This window comes from Lycorma delicatula, chromosome 4 (assembly GCF_047948215.1).
Source record: "Lycorma delicatula isolate Av1 chromosome 4, ASM4794821v1, whole genome shotgun sequence".
NCBI lineage: Eukaryota > Metazoa > Arthropoda > Insecta > Hemiptera > Fulgoridae > Lycorma > Lycorma delicatula.
In genome coordinates this window covers 190,327,081-190,346,259 of record NC_134458.1, presented here as the reverse complement: position 1 = coordinate 190,346,259, position 19,179 = coordinate 190,327,081, and the positions used below count along the sequence as shown (strand labels likewise).

Below are 19,179 nucleotides of genomic sequence, written 5' to 3'. Positions count from 1 at the left end.
AAGCCCTTCTGATTTTTCATAAAATCTAATTTTTTACTATTTTCCTGTTTGTTCTGACAATAAGGTTCTCAAATTTGTAATATAATTTTCTTTTATCACACTTTTAAAAATACTTATTATTTTGATGCACATTTTCATTTATAAATGATGCTATTGTTTTTTTCAGTTGTATTACGATCTAAAACATACAAAAGGATTGAAAATTGCCTTTGTATCTGCAATCATAACATCAACGAGGTCTTTATGATGGATACGTAAAATGTGAAGGTAAATTTATTTTTGATGGCTAAAGTATTGCAATCTGCATCAGCTTTACCGAGACTCTTTTTTTCTTCTTCAGTCTAGCTACAGGATTTAAATCAGTATAAAAGATGATTCTTTTTAGATTCAAAAGGTTTCAACAATTTCGTCCTAACAAACATTTGGATTACGTCAACTACGGCAGAATCAGGTTTACGGAAACCCCGGGAGTATGTGTTCATACATACTACACACGATCAAGTATGAAATTAGGTTAAGTAACGTAGTAAACAGAAATGACAAAAACAGTTATTATTATACTAATAAACAGTCTACTAACGTGGACTGAAAAAAATTAACATAATTGATAAGAAATGCACCAATAAGAATGCTGGATTAAAATAAATACCGTATTCACTCATTATCCCTTCCAAAGAGACAACCTCTGTCGTGACTCAAGTCTAGTTTTTTGTATTTATTTTTTTTGTTGTTAGTTTTATACTTTCATCTGTCATACAATTTTGAGAATGGGTGAAGATTTTATCTTAGACAGGTGAGCGTATGATCTCAGGCGCATTTCTAGTACAGAATTTTATACAGTATAAATTTGAGCTAGTCAACAATTTGCTTGCTTTCTATTTAGCTTTCTTTTTTCTTTCATCCTATCTTTTTTCAAAACAGCTGGAATTTAGCTTGAGTCTGCTTGACATGTGCTAATGATATGGAGTTAGGCATTGTTAATGCTTCCTTATTATTTATGTGATTTGGTTGAGAAGAGTAACTACTCCGGTAACTACCGTTTAGATAATACTTCAGAGGATGATATGTATGAGTGTAAATGAACTGTAGTCTTGTACATTCTCAGTTCGACCATTCCTGAGATGTGTGGTTAATTGAAACCCAACCACCACAGAACACCGGTATCCACGATCTAGTATTCAAATCCATGTAAAAATAACCGGCTTTACTAGGACTTGAACGCTGGAACTCTTGACTTCCAAATCAGCTGATTTGGGAAGACGCGTTCACCACTAGACCAACCCAGTGGGTTGTACCTTTGAGCCTGCCCGGTAACTCTCTTACTTTATTGAGAGCTACAATTAATGTCAGTCTAAGTATGGAAATCTTGGCAAACTCTGTATATTTTATATTTTCTTGAAGAGCAATAAATAGTCGAATCTTTAAGTAATTTAAAATGGTAATGCCAAATTAAAATAAATAAATGGTTAGGCGTTGTCAGCATGTAAATGTCTCTCTAACATAGTTTCTAAGTTCAGTGGTAGATTATTCATCAGAGGATATTATTAGAGAATATATTACACCAACATGAACGAAGTTAATAATATAACTAGTTCATGAATTATTTGACTCATTGACTCATTCAAGAACTTCATTCTCTGTTAAACGAATTTGTAGTGGTGATGTATATTTTGTAGAGTTAGTTTTACGTGTGCAAATTAGTAAAAAATAAAAAGTAATATTGAATTACAGAATTGTTATTGGTTTGGCAGCTTATTGAATTGCTGCATTCTTATATTTATGCGGTAGAACTATTATTATGGTTTGCTGTTATTATTAGTTCAAGATTAAACTGGCAAAATGCAGAGCGTTATCAATACTGTAAAAGGAACTGCTTTAGGAGTTGCAGAATATTTAACACCAGTTTTGAAGGTAATACAATTTTTTTTTTGTATTTGTAGTTTAAATATATATTTGCAGGCTATTGAAGGTGTAATTACGTTTTGTTCCTTATTAAAATACCGTTAGTTTTAGGTTACAAAGTAATGATGTTTTATAATTATTTTTTAAGTTGTTCTTGTTTAAGTTGTAGTAGTTGTTCTAGATTGTATAAATACTAAATATGCAACAATATATATTATATATATATATAAAACGAAAAATGAATGTATTTTGTACTATTAATTTTTCTATTACAATAAATATCCATTACAATAAATATTTTGTTGCTGTTATAATTCTAGTACTTTATGATAAAACAAAAATGTTGTGAATAAGTAAATAAAAATACAAAAGTAAATATTTGCTTGATGTTAAGTTAGACAAATAGTAGCATATTGTTTTCACAACATATTTTTTTCTTTTCTCCGCGGATAGGCCTTCAGGGACCATGAAAATATCATTTTATGTAGTAAAAGTATCATTTCTTTTTTCTTCCAGAAATTCTTCATTTTTTCAGACTGTTAAGCAATTCTTTCTTCAGATAATTCTTCTCTGTTGTGTTTGTTCTTCTAACTTAAATGAACCTTTAATTCAAAAATATTCTTTTTGTATTTTCAATATAAATAGTCATTTTCTGTAATGAGCTTTTTAGCTCTTCTTTCATCTGTTTAAAGAGTATTTTATTAAAGAGTAATACAACTTTAACATAATATATAAATATATAAGAAGATATATGTATATTAGAAAAGTTACTCTTTATTTTTCTTTGCAGTAAGTGTAAAAGGATTATTACAGTTTGATTAGGGAATCAAACAGGAATAATCCAAAATGTTATTTTTCCCTATTTATAGTTATTGACAAACATTATTTTATAAATTTATCAGTAATAGTAGTTATTGGAAGGCTTGGATTGAGTTTTGTAAACTATTGTTGGGAATTTTGAAAACCAGTGGATTAAGTTGTTGCTTGTTTTAAATTCAAGATATCTTAATTAATACACTTTGTTAATTATAACCCAGTGAAGATAAGATAGTAACTTTGATATTAATTAATTTTTATTTCATTGAATTTTCTGTATCAATGTTAATTAATCTTGTAAATTTTATATAAATGGTGAATTTAATGATCCTGCTAAATTAGTTGGTAAAATTTTATTATTATAAATTATTTACTTCTCAGAAACAAATTTATTTACTTAAGATTATCAAGTCATAAAATTGGTATAATATAATCCGCAAACTTCATTTTGATATATGACTTGATATTTGTGTTTTATTTTTACTTATTTATTTTAACTTTTTTATAAATATTGTATATAGATTTTTTCAGATTTTGTTGGTTACAGTTTGTGTTGGAAGTAGCTCCAAGTTTATTTCTGTCTAGAAATACTAAGCAGCATACTTTGTCGGGAACTCTGTGTTCACTCAAAAGAGACTGACAACACTTATATAATCAGCTTAATAAAGTCCAGAAATCTGATTGCCAACTAAAGAGGGAAAAGCTGGCTGGAGATTGAATTTTTATGAGCTGATACATATTTATAAAAGTTATAGGTAAAAGACTTTACAGGTTAGATAATAAGGAGAGATTTCAGACTTTTGTAATGCAGTTTAATGAAGGAAAGTGAGCTCTTGAAGTGTGAAAACAGAATTGTTTTGTAGTAACTAAATTAAAAGATCTTGAGGGTAAGTCAAGAATGGAAAATATTATTTTTTTGGGTGCTAACTTATTCTGAAGAACATTATTGTAATAAGTGGTTAGGGATTTCTGTATCCTTAAGACTAGATTAGGTGTTTGAACTAATGAACATAACTTCTGATATCTGTAAGCAAAGTCTACCTGGTGATTATTGACATTTCCCTTATGATGATGTATCTTCTAAGAAAAGTAGTGCTTATTTAAACTGCTTAATCTTTTTAGAAAAAATAAATCGTCATTAGTTCGGCAATCTTATTTAGAAGTGAATAAAGGTATAAAGATTGTGTCAGCAAAAGTGGCAAGTTTACTCAGTCGGCTTGATAGACATATTGATTAAGGCATATAGGGTAAAGATTTTGGAAAGTATTTAAGAATTAAAAAAAACAGGATATTTATTCATTATCCATCTATCAAAGTAATTAGGTAAATTATTTTAAGGATCTTTTAAAATGCAGTTGTTTGATGTTGCCAATAATTTTTGCTTCCTAGGATGAAGTTTTAGACGGTTAGTTATAATGGTGGAATTAAGGTTTGTGTTGAACAAGGCAAGAGATAAGGTATTAGCCTTGGATCATCTACATACCTTGTGAGTTATACATGAATGTTTTAGTAAACTTTCTTGAACAGTTATTAGATATCTTTAATGGATTACTGTTAAAAGTGAGATACCTGAAACTTAAATTTTTTTTCTTTTCCCTCCTGTATAAGGTTGCTTGTCTAATCCTGCTAATTGTCAAGGTATCTTATTCAGTAATGCAATATAAAAATTATTTACTGCTGTGTTAAACAGATCGAAGATGTGGGTAGGTAAAATTCTGTTTTGAATGAGTTTTAGGCAGGATTTATAAAAGAATACTCCACCACAGACCATATATTTAATTTATGAAACTTTTAATGAATATTAAATTTATACTAACTTTGTTAATGCTAAGATGGTCTTTTATGAGGAATCTAGTGAGTACTAATTTATGAACGTCATGAGTTAGGATTTCATTTAAATCTATTAGGGTGTAAAAAAAATTGTATAATAATACTTGTTTTTGTGTTTGATGCGACAGTGATGTTTCATATTTTTTTTTTTAACTGATAATGTTGTGAAGTTGGTTTATTTATTATCACTGTTATTGCTTGCTTTATTTGTCGTTCTCCACTAGTTTTTGGATGAAGAGATTTAGTTTGGCTCTACAGATAAATTTACTTTTGTACATTGCTGATTTGGTGTTCTTTGCCACCTTGCTGAAAGCATTCCAGAGAATGATTTATAAATTAGAAGAGTATTGTAATGTGTGGGGTTTAACTATAAATATAAAGAAATCATTTTTCAGAGGAGCGGTAGACTTGCTAGAAGGAGCGATTGAAGAATAGAAATAGTGAATGAGTATTAATATTTAAAAATTACTTTGACATCAGAAATGTCATTTAGGAATCTACGAAGAAAAAAAAATGGTTACTGCAATTTAAATAATACTTTGGAAAAATTTTATTTGTTAAAATGAGAAACCTGCAAAGTGGGAAATCTGGATGGCTGTAATGATTTTTTTTATTAACTTATGTTGCTCAGGTGTGTGGAGGTTCATGGTGTTTGAAGAAATGGAAAGTGTTCAGAGGTTTGTGGTAAAATGATTGTTGTGTTTAATACAAATGCACTAAATTGTATGATTTTTTTTAAAAACAAGTAAAGAGCTTTTCTTTTTTTGCGCACTCTGACAATTCACTTTGATTACATTTGCAAAGCGGTGAATCTACCTGGACATCGTTTGCCCTATAAGTTGATCTGATTTGTTGTAGATAGTAGGATCAGATGGTGTAATAAATGTTTGGATTTGCCAGATTAATATCAGCGCTTGGTTTCTAGGGAATGGGATGTTATAATTCAATGGAAGGATCATTTATAAAAGTTCTTATATAAGTGATAAGTTTAGATAACGTGAGTATTCGGAAGGAAAAAACTGTTTGCAGTTGAATTCCAAGCTAGATAATGTCATATATGAATGATAATAGATTTTTTTAGGATATAATTTTTAAATCGAGGGGGTTACTGGGTTTAGACTGCAGGCCAAGTGTTTTTACCTGGTTTCCACTGCCTCTGGTGAGGCAGAGGAAGTCAGGCATCCGGTTGGAAGATACTTGACTGTTTTAGATTACATTAGAGGAAGTGTTTTGGGAGAAGAGTTCTTGATAACGAGGAGGTGTGGATCTTCAGATGGGAGGGATTGGATCAGTTTGATGGTTACTTTAGAAAGGCGATGGGATATAGATCAGGCTTACATCTCAGTTTAATTATTAATTATTTTGTGAGATAGTTTAGGCCATTATTATTATCGTTTAATTCTGTATTTGTTATTGCGGGCAACTGTTACTTTGCAGAATTTACAATAGGTGTTATATATGTTGTGTTCTAATAGGTTGTTTTGCTAAACGTATATATATTTTATTGAAGTAGGAGTTTACATAATCGTTTGATTGGCTTGGGGATGGGAGGCATTACTCTGCATATATTAAAACTTTATTGAAAAGGTTATTATTAAATTCATTACCGGATACAAAAATCTATATATTAGGTTTAAGTTTTTTGTCAAATGCTAAATTCCAAACGGATTAGAGTTTAAATGTTTGTTTAATCGGTATAAGGATAGATTGTTCTATTTAATTCATTTCCATAATATTGTTTTTGTCATTAAAATTATTAATCGATTCTATCAGTAAACTTGTAAGTGTACATTGCTTTTAGCTTTCGAACAAGGTATAGTTTGAAGTTAAGTAGGCTACTTTAACATCGGCCTAAATTTATTTGCAAACTTTATTTAATAAATATTGTGCTGAATTTTCATTATTGTATAACAAATTCAAAAGTGGAACACGAATGAGGTATGTTTTTTGTTCAGATTAATAATTGATTTTATCTAGTTTCTTTTTTTTAATAAAATTATTAAAATTCTATATTAAGAATTATATCATTTACGTTTATTGTTTTATATTAGTCGACTGTTTTTACTTCCTTGTATGAAGTAAAGGAAGTATTGTGATTGTGAAAAATTTCGGTTTTCAGATTTCAACAGAATATCTATTTCGATTAGTTTCGGTGTGACATCTGTACGTATGTATGTGTGTATTTCGCATAACTTAAAAACTATTTACCCATAGGATGTTGAAATTTTGGATTTAGGACTGTTGTAACATCTAATTGTGCGCCTCCCTGTTTCATTGCAATCGACTGGACCAAACGTGTTCAAAAAAGCCCAAAATCCAAATTTTTGGATTTTGACCTTTTCCTTAACTGCAGTAATAAGCCTTCATCGAGAGCTTTTCAACGATATATCGCGAGCGGTACCAATTTTCATAGCCAAATAAAACTTTAATTAATGAAATATTTGGTTCTTACAAGGGGAGGTCTCATCGGTTCGAATCAGACATCTCCTTTTTTTTTTTAATTTAAATATATTGATTTATTAATAATTATTAACCACCGATTGTAAAAACAATTACAATAAATAATAACAATAAAAAAAAATAAATAAATGAAAAATATCAGAAGTTATTAATGAAATAAAATTTTTTGTACTTTTCATTTAAAAAAAGATGTACATATGTAATTTAATAGGCGTACAATGAAGTCATGTAGTGTCCACATCAGATTTTTTTACTAGTTCTAATTGTATACGTGTTGGTATTAATGATCATTATTTATTGATATATATATATATATATATATATAAAAACACGCGGCGTGTGTACCTAAAATGGTGGGCTGGCTATACATTTTCCGTTTCTATGTGTCAAATTGAACAAAAGATGTCTATTTCCCCTTAGTTTTCCTTCTGTACGCCATTTCGTGTTTGTAAATGAACAATGTGTATATCAGGATCGGATTGAGGATTCATAATAAAATTTGGTTCGCACATTTATACCGATTTTGTAGTAAATAAAAAATTACAGTTTAAACGCATTTAAAAAATGTCAAAATGGCGGCCACGTCAATTTTTCAATCCTTTATATCTCTGTAATCCTAAGTCGTATCGTCAACAGCGTCGTGTTGTACAGATCGTTCGTAGCCGGTACGGTACTAGATAGTGAACATATTTCCCGAAGATTTCGAAAAGTCGTGCTAATTGTTTTGGGATTTGGAAAACGAATTTCATATTCTTCTGCAACAGCTGAAGCATTACCATTACACGCACCCAAAATGAATACCGCATCAGTGTATTCCTCTGTTGTAAATACGGCATTACTTCGACGGCAAACTGATCACGTTCAAACTAAAATTCACAGAAAACCTTCACCGTGTTTTCTAGGTTTTCTAGTTGACAGTACCGATTTCTGCACCTTGCAGAGTGATTTAAACACTAATTCATTATTTTATTGTCCACTTTGAAATAATAATTTTTCAAATAATTTATTGTATTTCTGTCGATAAAAAAATTATTATCTAAGTAATCTTTATTTTAATTTTACAATTATGTAATTTCTAGCTTTTTTAAAATTTTTTAACACTAAATTTTGTTTTTACAAATTTTTCACATCACCAAAACAAATTTGGCTTTTTTACATTAAATAAGTACTACTTCTGACGATTAATGTTCTGTTTCTAAATAAAATTGAATTTTTCTAACCTTTCTTTGTTTCATTTTACTTGTATAACACCATTTTTTTCAGATTTAAATTCTCTAAAAATTTCGCTTAGACGTTGTACGTGTTTATTACTCATTTAACGAAGTTATTGTACGTCAAATATAAAAAACAGGTACCCCACTCTATCGGTTTTCATTGCAGATTGTTTTGGGACCTAGTTTACGTGTCAGGACCGTAAAAAACAATCTTGCACCTTAATAAATGTCTAAAAAATTTCAGTACTTCAATTACTTAAGCGGCATCTTTCTCGATCGCCATCAAAACCAAAAGTTCAAACGGACATTTTTGGTTTTACACAAAGCGACTGTTACAATTTGTCGGGTTCTCGTCGTCGTTGTAATGCGCTAGTTAATGCCTCGCGAAAAGACAATTATTGCCGATTCTTATTCGTAAATTTTAATGTAACTTTGTCGGGTAATTCAAAATCGCCGGTATGGTCTTTTGACTTGCGGAAGCGTGTTTGTTTTATGACGGTGCATATCCACATGCCGCAAAAAAATTTTCAAACTTTTCTTAGTTTTCAAACGGGTGTGTTCGGTCCAGATCTTGCTGCGTGCAATTTCCAACCGTTTACAAAATTGAAGGAGTTTCTTGGTGGGAACCGCTATGAAAGTGACGATGTCAAAACAGCTGTTCGTGATCGGCTTAATGGACTGGCGACAGACTTCTTTGACAACAGCATACAAAAACCGGTGCCGTGATTTGACAAATGCTTGAACTTAGGTGATTATGTGTAAAAATGGTTAAAAAAAATTTAGATGACGAGAGTTTTTCTGTAATTAAAGAGGTTAATGATGTAGAAGAATTATTATTAAATGAAACTAGCACCGCTTTTCAACATAATACCCGGTTACAATTAGATACTCGCCTCATCTTTCTGCGGTTTTTCTAATTCCAGTCGTAAAGAATTTTTTTCGCTTCGGTACCCGAATCGTTCTTTTACCGGATTCTTGCTGAACTTTTGTCGACAAAAATTATGACCGAACAAACAAAAATCCGATCGTGCAAAATCGGGACTGTAAGGTGGCTGTGGCAACAACTCTCAGCTGAACGTTTGAAAAGCTTCCCGTGTCTTTTGAGCGGAAACCATTTATTCTGCCTAAATAGAGAAGAAATACACATTTTGGGAGAAAATCAGGATGTTTCTCCTCCTGATGTTGTGAGTTACACTTTTTAGCACGTCACAATAGTAATCGCTGATAATTGTGCAGTGTTCTTTCAAATAATCACAGTTAATTGACCCTTTATAGTCTCAGAACACCTTAGCATCACTTTGCCGGCTGATGCGTAGGTTTTGAACTTTTCCTACCGGGTAAACTCGGATGTTTCCATTTCATACTCTGACTTTGGATTCTGGTTCAAAACGATGAAGCCAAGTTTCATCACAAGTTACGAGGTCAAAAAAAAAAGCATTACATTATATTTAAAAATTGTTAATTCGGGTGAACATGTTTTGCAGTAATTCAACTTATCAGGATAATGAAACGGGCAGTGCCGATACAAATTTCCAAATTTTTATGTATATGTCCTTTACGAATAAGATCATTAATGTCATTTTGTAAAGCGTCGGGTGAAACTTCTGTCGGCTTCTTTTATGATTAAAATCGGTGACACTTTTCTGCCCGTTTAAACTGTTCAATTCACTCGTAAAAATTTTTTAAAGTCAATACGCTATTTATCGTATCGTTTTCTAACATCCATGAGTTTTTAATTTTTTTTTTTTTAATTTCAGTTCTTGTTTATAATTTACGTATTTTATTACTCTACTTATCAGAATTTTATAACGAAATAAATAATATAAAGAATATAGCTACAAAGAATGGATATGATGATAACTCATTAATCGATAATGTATGTAAAAAAATAAAATATAATTCCAAATACTTAAGTAACATAAACATTACTACGTTAAAACCCATAAATGAATAAGTTTTATATTTTATTATTAGCTGTTTATATAATTTGTACGTGCATATGTGTGTGTGTGCGCGCGTGTGTGCGCGTGAGCGAGTGTGTGTGTGTGTAAATTATTTAGATTTGTAGTTATTTCTATGAAAAAGGTCAAAAAAAAGCATTACATTATATTTAAAAATTGTTAATTCGGGTGAACATGTTTTGCAGTAATTCAACTTATCAGGATAATGAAACGGGCAGTGCCGATACAAATTTCCAAATTTTTATGTATATGTCCTTTACGAATAAGATCATTAATGTCATTTTGTAAAGCGTCGGGTGAAACTTCTGTCGGCTTCTTTTATGATTAAAATCGGTGACACTTTTCTGCCCGTTTAAACTGTTCAATTCACTCGTAAAAATTTTTTAAAGTTAATACGCTATTTATCGTATCGTTTTCTAACATCCATGAGTTTTTAATTTTTTTTTTTTTAATTTCAGTTCTTGTTTATAATTTACGTATTTTATTACTCTACTTATCAGAATTTTATAACGAAATAAATAATATAAAGAATATAGCTACAAAGAATGGATATGATGATAACTCATTAATCGATAATGTATGTAAAAAAATAAAATATAATTCCAAATACTTAAGTAACATAAACATTACTACGTTAAAACCCATAAATGAATAAGTTTTATATTTTATTATTAGCTGTTTATATAATTTGTACGTGCATATGTGTGTGTGTGCGCGCGTGTGTGCGCGTGAGCGAGTGTGTGTGTGTGTGTGTGTGTGTAAATTATTTAGATTTGTAGTTATTTCTATGAAAAAGAAATGCAGTTTTTAAGAATTACAACTAATTTTTCTAATGATTTTGATGATCACCGATAAGTAGACAGTATAAAGTGATACTTTACCCCCTCTCAGTTCAGTGTTGCCTCCCTTAAGAAAAGCTATCTGTAACTGATTTATCTGCTTCTGAGTTTTGGATAAACACTTGAATTTTTTTGTGAAATGCTTTGGTAATTGCCTCTTCAAAAATCGTTGATTAACTTATATTTCTTCAATTTCTGGTTTCTAAGCTTTTCCATTTCTAACGGTATCTTCCCTAAAGGAGTTTAATACTTTAAGCTTAACATTTAAAATCGCCTTTCTTAATAAACGTGTCAAATTTTAGCTCCTGCAAACATCAGATTTCTTCATCGATTATCAAATTTTTGTTTGATAGCGCGTAATTCTGATCACTTTTTCCAATTATTTAGCCAAAAATTTCCTTTTTCATCCCGGGTATTGTAATGAAAAGCCAGTAACTGTCGATGTTTTAGGGAAAGGATTTTTGTACATTTAGGATAATTTCATTAGAAAGACGGTTATTGATATTTAATTAGAAAAAGACAAGACGCCAAAAACAGTTTATTTACTTACCGTATAAACATTTAAAACCGACTGTAATTATTTCAAGAAATTTTTATGTTTTAGGAGTCAAAATTTCGTGAGACAGGAGTGATTACACCTGACGATTACTTTCCATACTGCACTATTATTAAATACTGTGTGGGCAAAAAATCAGTTTCTCCAGATGGGTAGGTTATATATTTGTGTTAAATATAATACATAGTATTTTCAGATTATGCAAATGTTGACAATTTTAGTAGTGAAGAATTAGGAAAGCTTGCATGGAATCTTTGTGGATGGCAGCAATATCCTCATTTCTCTACTAACACTGAATTATAAAAACTTGTTCTGGTTTTGTTTACTGAAGTGCCATTATTCCCGATACAAATACAAAAATACATTGAAAAACACTTGAATAGTAAGTATTAAAGCTGATTATTACTAAATGCAAAATAAAATTTCCACCTGTTTAAATCTGCATGCACAAGATATTGAGTTTTTAGCTCACTGTTTAATTCGATTGTTTAAAAGGCTTATATAAAGCAATATGACATTTTTATATTATAATTTTAGTTTAAATCATCAGATAGTGAAATTATGACTTTACTTAGTTTGATTATTACACACAGCATCTGTAGCCTAACTTTGAAACAAAAGATGTTTCAAATGCAAAAAGATGTGTGTTAAAATATTTCAATAAGAATTTGGTGAAAAATAAAACTGAACATAACCATAGCCAGAGACACAGACTGAACCATCAATTAAAAAGCCTGCCTATCTCTATTATAATTTAGCTAGTTTTTGCAGGCCATCATAATTAAATTCTGTTTAGATTTATTAGTTTACTTTATGTTGAATTTGTTAAATTCAACATAAAACCATAAATGCTGTTTTTATTCATTATTCTATAATTCACAGTCTAGAAATGCTGTTTATTTTTCTATCTTACCAATTCCTCCTATACCTAGTCCTAATCTGTCTTAATTTTTTTTAATTATCTAGTATATCATTTACTTTTAAACTATTAACATTTCATTTTCTGACTGTGAGAGTCATAATTTTTATACTCTAATTACCAACTTTTTACCACTTCTCAGAGATTCAGTTTGGGATTACTTTATCCATGAGGTCATCATCAAAAGAAAAGATGAAAAATGTTTCCTTAAAAATACATTTTAGTTTTTCATTGTCTTCAGTTCTGCAGTTATCAAAACCTAAAATAATTTACCATTAAATTTATTTTTGACTGCCGGCATTTGCTAGTTGATGAAAATGAGGAAAGATTAAATACATTAGTTCAGCAACCCTCAAAAACTACTAAAGAGCTGCTGTCCCTTTCAGTTTTAAAAATAAAGTATTTAAAGTGTAATACTAATATAAAAAAGTATTTATATTATGAAAAATAATTTTAATTTATTAGCTAAGGCATCAAATATAATATATAGGCACTTTTACAAGAAAGAGGTAGATTCTTAATTTTCCTTTTATTCATTTGAAATCCAGTGAACAGTTATGAATTGTTTTCTAACTAGTTTTTCTTCAAATATTGCATTTTGCTCTGCATTTATCTTTGATGTGCTTCTATTACCAGGTAGTATATGCAGTTATAATTTGATATTCACTTGTTAATTGTAATTAGTTGAATAAAAAAGTATTAAATTCTCTATATTAATTCCTCCCCCCCCCCCCGCCCATATATTTATTCCCTATATATCTGATTTCTGCTTAAGGATGATTTTTTTATTACAGTATTTTCTATCATGTAGTTTTCACATAGAATGAAATATTTGCAAAATTTGAAATTTAGAATTAATGTAATTTATGTAAGAAATACATTTTACTTTACAAATCTTTTAACATATACTGGATCCTTTCCACTCTATTATGATAAATATTTAATGATTTTAAGTTAATCAATTAGTATTTCTTTTCTATGATATGTTTTTATAATGTAGTAATTAATTAATCTTTTCCATTTGCAGATAGAATATTGTGAAGAACAAGAAAAAGTATTGGAGCCAGATGATCCAGATGGTGGTTGGGTAGATACACATCATAATGATCCAGATGATGTCGGTTTAGAAGAAAAAGTATCAGAGATGACATTTGATACTAAAACTGGTGTAAGTGAATTTACAGTGTGACTGTCTTATTTAAGGAAAGAACTTTGCAGGTCATTAACCAAGCTTAGAATTAGAACAGATTAAAAAAAACAGTAATTATGATAACTGTGTATGCATGTCACTAGGAATAGAGTGAAAGTACAGGGGAAAATGATGAATCAAGCAAGTGCTTGAATTGACACTACTGCTGTTCTGTTTAAACTTGATTGCTGGGATTCAGTAATGAATATTATTCTGGTTGCTGCAACCGAGGAAACCTTGAAAGGTATAATCAGTTCAGTAGAAAAACAGCCATGTGAGTTGGATGGAATATCAATTGGGAAAACCCATATGCATATATGACAAAAAGTATGAAGAACAGAATTAACAGGAAGGGTTTATAAGTGAGTGTTACATCATGTAAGAAAGCTAAGGAGATGATTTATTTGGGAGTAACAAATACAGAAGCCAACAACATGCATCTGGAAATAAGGATTATTAATAATGAGGATTATAATAAAGTCCGCTGTAACTGCAGAGGATGCTAGTTATAAAATAAAACAGAAAACCAAAATATCATACTGCCACATTACCAGTAATTTTACACTGGTTGAGACAAGGCAACGAATTTAATTGTCATTAATTCTTGATAAAGAAGCATGAGATGAGGTAGATGACAGATGAGAGAATGCTTGTAAATAGTATTTGATGATAGATTATTAAGAAAGATCTATGAACCCATAATGGGGAGACAGTACAAAGAGATGAAAGAATCGCTCAGGATTAAAGTTTATCTTAATCAGCAGATAATAAGAAAATACATTGACCAGGACTGGAGACTAAAGTATAAGAAAGGTCGAATATCAAGAGAGCCATTCTCATGAAAGTAAGGGAGAAATACACATAGGAAGAGATGGATTGATTGTGTAAGATAAATGTATAATGGAAACCAGGACCAGGAGGGATTGAAGTAATAGTTGCATCGATCAAGGACCAGAGTGGTGTGGGAGCACCCAATAAGTACAAAATGTTGTATTTTAAAATTTGTCATTTCAAAATTTATATTTTTAAATAATTTTCATCACTGACCATTATGGACGAAAACACAATTTTTTTTTTGTTTTGTAAAAAAATTTAATGATTTTCTTTCACAATGTTAATGCATATTGTCATTAAAAAGAATGTTTGTTAGGAAATTTTTACTAGACTTTTCATTAATAACAGGTTATTCAATGAAACTTCTAGTAAGAACAGTTCTTGAAAAACTAGATCATGAGATGAGCAATACAAAAATAAATGTCGCTATATGATGTTTTTTTACTAAAATTGCCATGTCTATTCTCAACGTGTTTTAGAGATACTACTATCAGGCATCGATGTTTTAATCATAATAAATAAGAGAAAAGAGTAACAAGATGGCTCTAGATTTTGAGGTAGATTTATAGTAAACAATAAAAACCTACTTCTTGGACATCCAGATATTTTAATTATATTATTTAATTTATATATTAATTATTTATATATTTTTAATTTATATTATTTATCATTCTGAAAAATGACAATGATATCTGTATAAAAGAAAATGACAAGGTAATTATTAAATAATTCAATGATCTATTAAAAATCGTAATAATTCCTTTTCTCGCAAGCCAAAGTACTGTGCTAAACTTAAACCATTATCAAATATTTATTAAGTTTATGTATATTCCATTTAAAATATAATATATTTTGGACTTCCCTTAAAAAATCATAACAAGTTTTTCTAAATTCAAAAATGGGCAGATCAGTACCCATAAGTATGAATATGTAGATTGATATTTATAAAAACAAGAATGCTTATGTATCCTTTTGTTTATATTTATGAATATATAATCTTTGCCGAAGAGAATAATCACTAATTAAATTAATCGCTTATTAAAATTATTATTATATCACTTATTATATCTTACACTTATCACTTATTAAAATTAACGATATCCACTGCTAACAAACTGCTGAAAACAGTACTGTTTTCATACAACTCAACACAATACTTTGGCTTAATTAAAAACAAATTAGAAAGGAATTTATTACAGTTTAAAAAATTACCAAACCATTTAATAATTTTCTCACTAATTTATTAAAATACAATTAAAAATTTTTTACAGAAATAATGCTACCTTTGTCAATTTTTAAATACTACTAATTAAAAATAAAACCCCAAACTTTCCATAACCCATTCAACTTGTTTCGTAAATATGAGCTTAAATAACTTTCATTAACACCTTCTGATTTTTATATTTTTGTTATATTTAGTGTATTCCATGTGTTTACCTGAATATTATTTTGTGTGTATAAATAATTAATTGTGTTACAATGTGATACTGGTCTAATTAATTAATTGATTTCTCTTAATATATCCACAGGTAAATGTTGGCACAATTTTTTTTTTATCTGTGGAATATAATATCTCTTTCGTTTTTCTGTTTAGCCTCCTGAACCATCATAAGGTATTACTTCAGAGGATAATACGTATGATTGTAAATGAAGTGTAGTCTTGTACAGTCTCAAGTTGAATATTCCTGAGATGTGTGGTTAATTGAAACCCAATCATCAAAGAACATCAGTATCCATGATCTTGTATTGAAATCCATTTAAAGTATTTCCCTTTACTAGGATTTGACTCTTAGAACTCTCAACTTTGAAATCAGCTGATTTGCATTGATGAGTTCATAGAGTATCATATATATCCATCCTGTATGTGATCTATGTAATATGTTATTATGTAATGATTACAATAAAAGGATTATTTATTTATTTTAGTTGACAACTACATTAAAGAACTCTGTGTTATAAAATATTTAGTCGATGTTAATGGCTACTTACTCACACTTATAGATAAAATGCTATATAAAAAAAACACATTTAACATGAAATATTTAATGCTACATATAGATTGGTTGTAAAGTAACTATTTTAAATAACTAATAGTTTTTATATTTAATAATATATTATAATGAAACAGTTTTGTTCTGTTTCTTAGAACTTACTTGGGTAGAAATAGAACAGTACCTGTTTATCGGAGAATATGCTCAACAATGCTTTATATCACTTCAGCTAATGCAGTTAGCCTTCCACTATGAAGTGCATTTAATGATATGAGTTCACCAATGGTAGCTGCACCACTCATCAAATCTTGCTGTATTTGATCCTAAGAATATTACGAACTGCCATGTAAAGCCAATATGATCTGTAGAACAGATCATAAAACGACCCAGATGCCAACCCTCTACATCCAGGTTGTGAGGTTGTATAAAAGGTGTGGGGTATATTCATAGGGTTTACTTGAACCTGAAGTCATACCCTGCAAAATTTTCTTAAGGAAGTGGATGTAGAAGTTTTATTAAATTTTTAATTCTTAGTAGAGTGTTGATATGAATTTGACGCATTCTGATCAATATTCCACTGTAGAGTTCATGCTGAAATGCTTTGTCATTCTCAAAAATTACAGTCATGAGAAATGCTGGTGCTGATGTTATGTATTAATAAAATAGGTGATCTCTTATATTGTAAGCATCACATATAAACATTTGTCACTAAATATAAAAGTTATAGCAAATTAAAATATGGAGGTAATTTACAACCTTTCTGTATACCGATAAAACTTCATAAAGATAATTTCTAAATTTGTAAGAACAGCAGATTTGATGTAGCTTTCAAAACTACTCACAAACAAAAAAATCTACATTATAAGACAAATCAATAACAGTGCTGATCAAACAACCCATAAACCCACGAGTATAAAATTAAATTGCAGTACCTGTAGTTAATATTACATTGGACAGACTGAGTGTAAATTTTCAAAATACATGGGACATGCACAAAAAACATTACTTCATATAAATGATATATATATACTTAAAACAGGTGTACTAGACCTCCCGTCCTCCTTTTCTAAAATTGAAGGAAGTGATTTTTCTGGAAGATGCAAAAAAATTCTGGTTTTGACCACGCTAACTAGATTAGACGTTAATTTTTTTAAATGGGACACACATATTTGCACCTCGAATTTGGATTCTAGAGACATACATAAGTCTTGCCCGAAACATTTTTCCATAAAGTGGTATCTTTAACCTCTAAATAACCTTCGAACAAACTTTACCTAGTCATAGGCTATATGATTTTGGAGTGATGAAAACTTTCAATGCCAATAGTGAGAATTGATTCTGATAGTTTGTGATGAAGTTCTGATAAGTGAACACATTCTTAATAATAATGTAATTAAATGGATAAATCTCAGAGAGCTGCCAGCAGGCCCATATCCTTACATTCCCTTATTTGCCAATTTTGTCCCTTCTTTTGATATTGACCTCAATACCTGTCGCATTCTTCAACATATTTTCCTCTTCTTACCTTGTGAATGTTTGTTGCTCTCTCTCATCTCTTCCAAAATACTTCAGTATTCTTTTCAGCTTAGTTCAACAAAATATACAGTAATACCCCCAAAGACCACATTAACATTACATGTAAATCTCCATTACATATGCCATCCTTTCCTCACACTTTCCCTCTGGTGCAAACAATTTATATTCTGCTTTTGAATTCTTTACAACTTTTGTCCTTCAAAGAAACTGATATGCTTTACTAGTCATCTGGTGTTTATTCAACATCTGATATCCTCTGCAAATTTCTTGTCATGCTGACTCCAATAAGAAAGCAGTGTTGTTTACACAAAGTAAAAATCCTAGTTTTGGACACCATTCTTATTGTTTAACAATCCTGTTTAATTTGTCTATCTTCTGTATTTTTCAAGCTCTAAAATTATGCCAAATGAAGCTATAAGATCTTTGTGGTTTCCTTCAATGATCTCATCATAAACATCATTGTTTTTTTGCTATTCATGAACAGTAGTTGATTTAATGTATAGCCCCATTATGGATTCTGCCATTTTTTCAATTGTTTAACTAGCAGTCTTCACCATTCTGAACCTATTTTTGTTTGCAGGAGGGGGACAGATAAGCATTTTGTATGTTATATATCAGTTTTATATATTATATGTTAGCTATTGTGGTAGAGAATAATTTTAGTAGCTTAAGTTCTTTTTTTTTATAAAATTAATATAATTACTACTGTGTATCGGTTGCTATTTTAGACACTTATTGAATGGGCTGAAAAATTTAAAAAGGATAAAAAGCTTTTCTTGAGATTATTTCTTTGTTATATGTTACTGGTGGTGGTGTAAAAATATGCAAGTTTATTGAAGATGACAAAAAATTTGCTTTCCTTTTATTCACTTGTGTAGTAAGTACTTGAGGGTACATACCCTCAAAGGCATTATCTTACTATTTTTTATTTTTTGTTATTTAAAAATATCTAACTTAATTTTTATTTTAAGTGTGGATAGACCTATAAAAACAAAAACAAGTTTGTAAGAAATGCAAATATGAAAAAAATTGCAGAGAAATAATAATGCCTACCATAACCTCAAACCTGGCATGTACTTTAATTTTCCATTATAGTCTAACTCTTGCTAGGTGTTTGGGAGCATCTGCGGCA

The 19,179-nt window shown here is 29.7% G+C and overlaps 1 protein-coding gene across 1 annotated transcript in view; it reads left to right on the top strand.

The window, feature by feature from the left end:
• Positions 1-1,662: 1,662 nt before the first annotated feature.
• The window catches only part of LOC142324161 (uncharacterized), a 34,516-nt gene continuing 16,999 nt past the window's right edge, over positions 1,663-19,179 (top strand). Inside the window, exons 1-2 of the mRNA XM_075364880.1 lie at positions 1,663-1,911; positions 13,525-13,665. Coding sequence (XP_075220995.1) covers positions 1,840-1,911; positions 13,525-13,665 — 213 coding nt within the window. The 5' untranslated portion in view covers positions 1,663-1,839. The remainder of the gene's footprint in view (positions 1,912-13,524; positions 13,666-19,179) is intronic.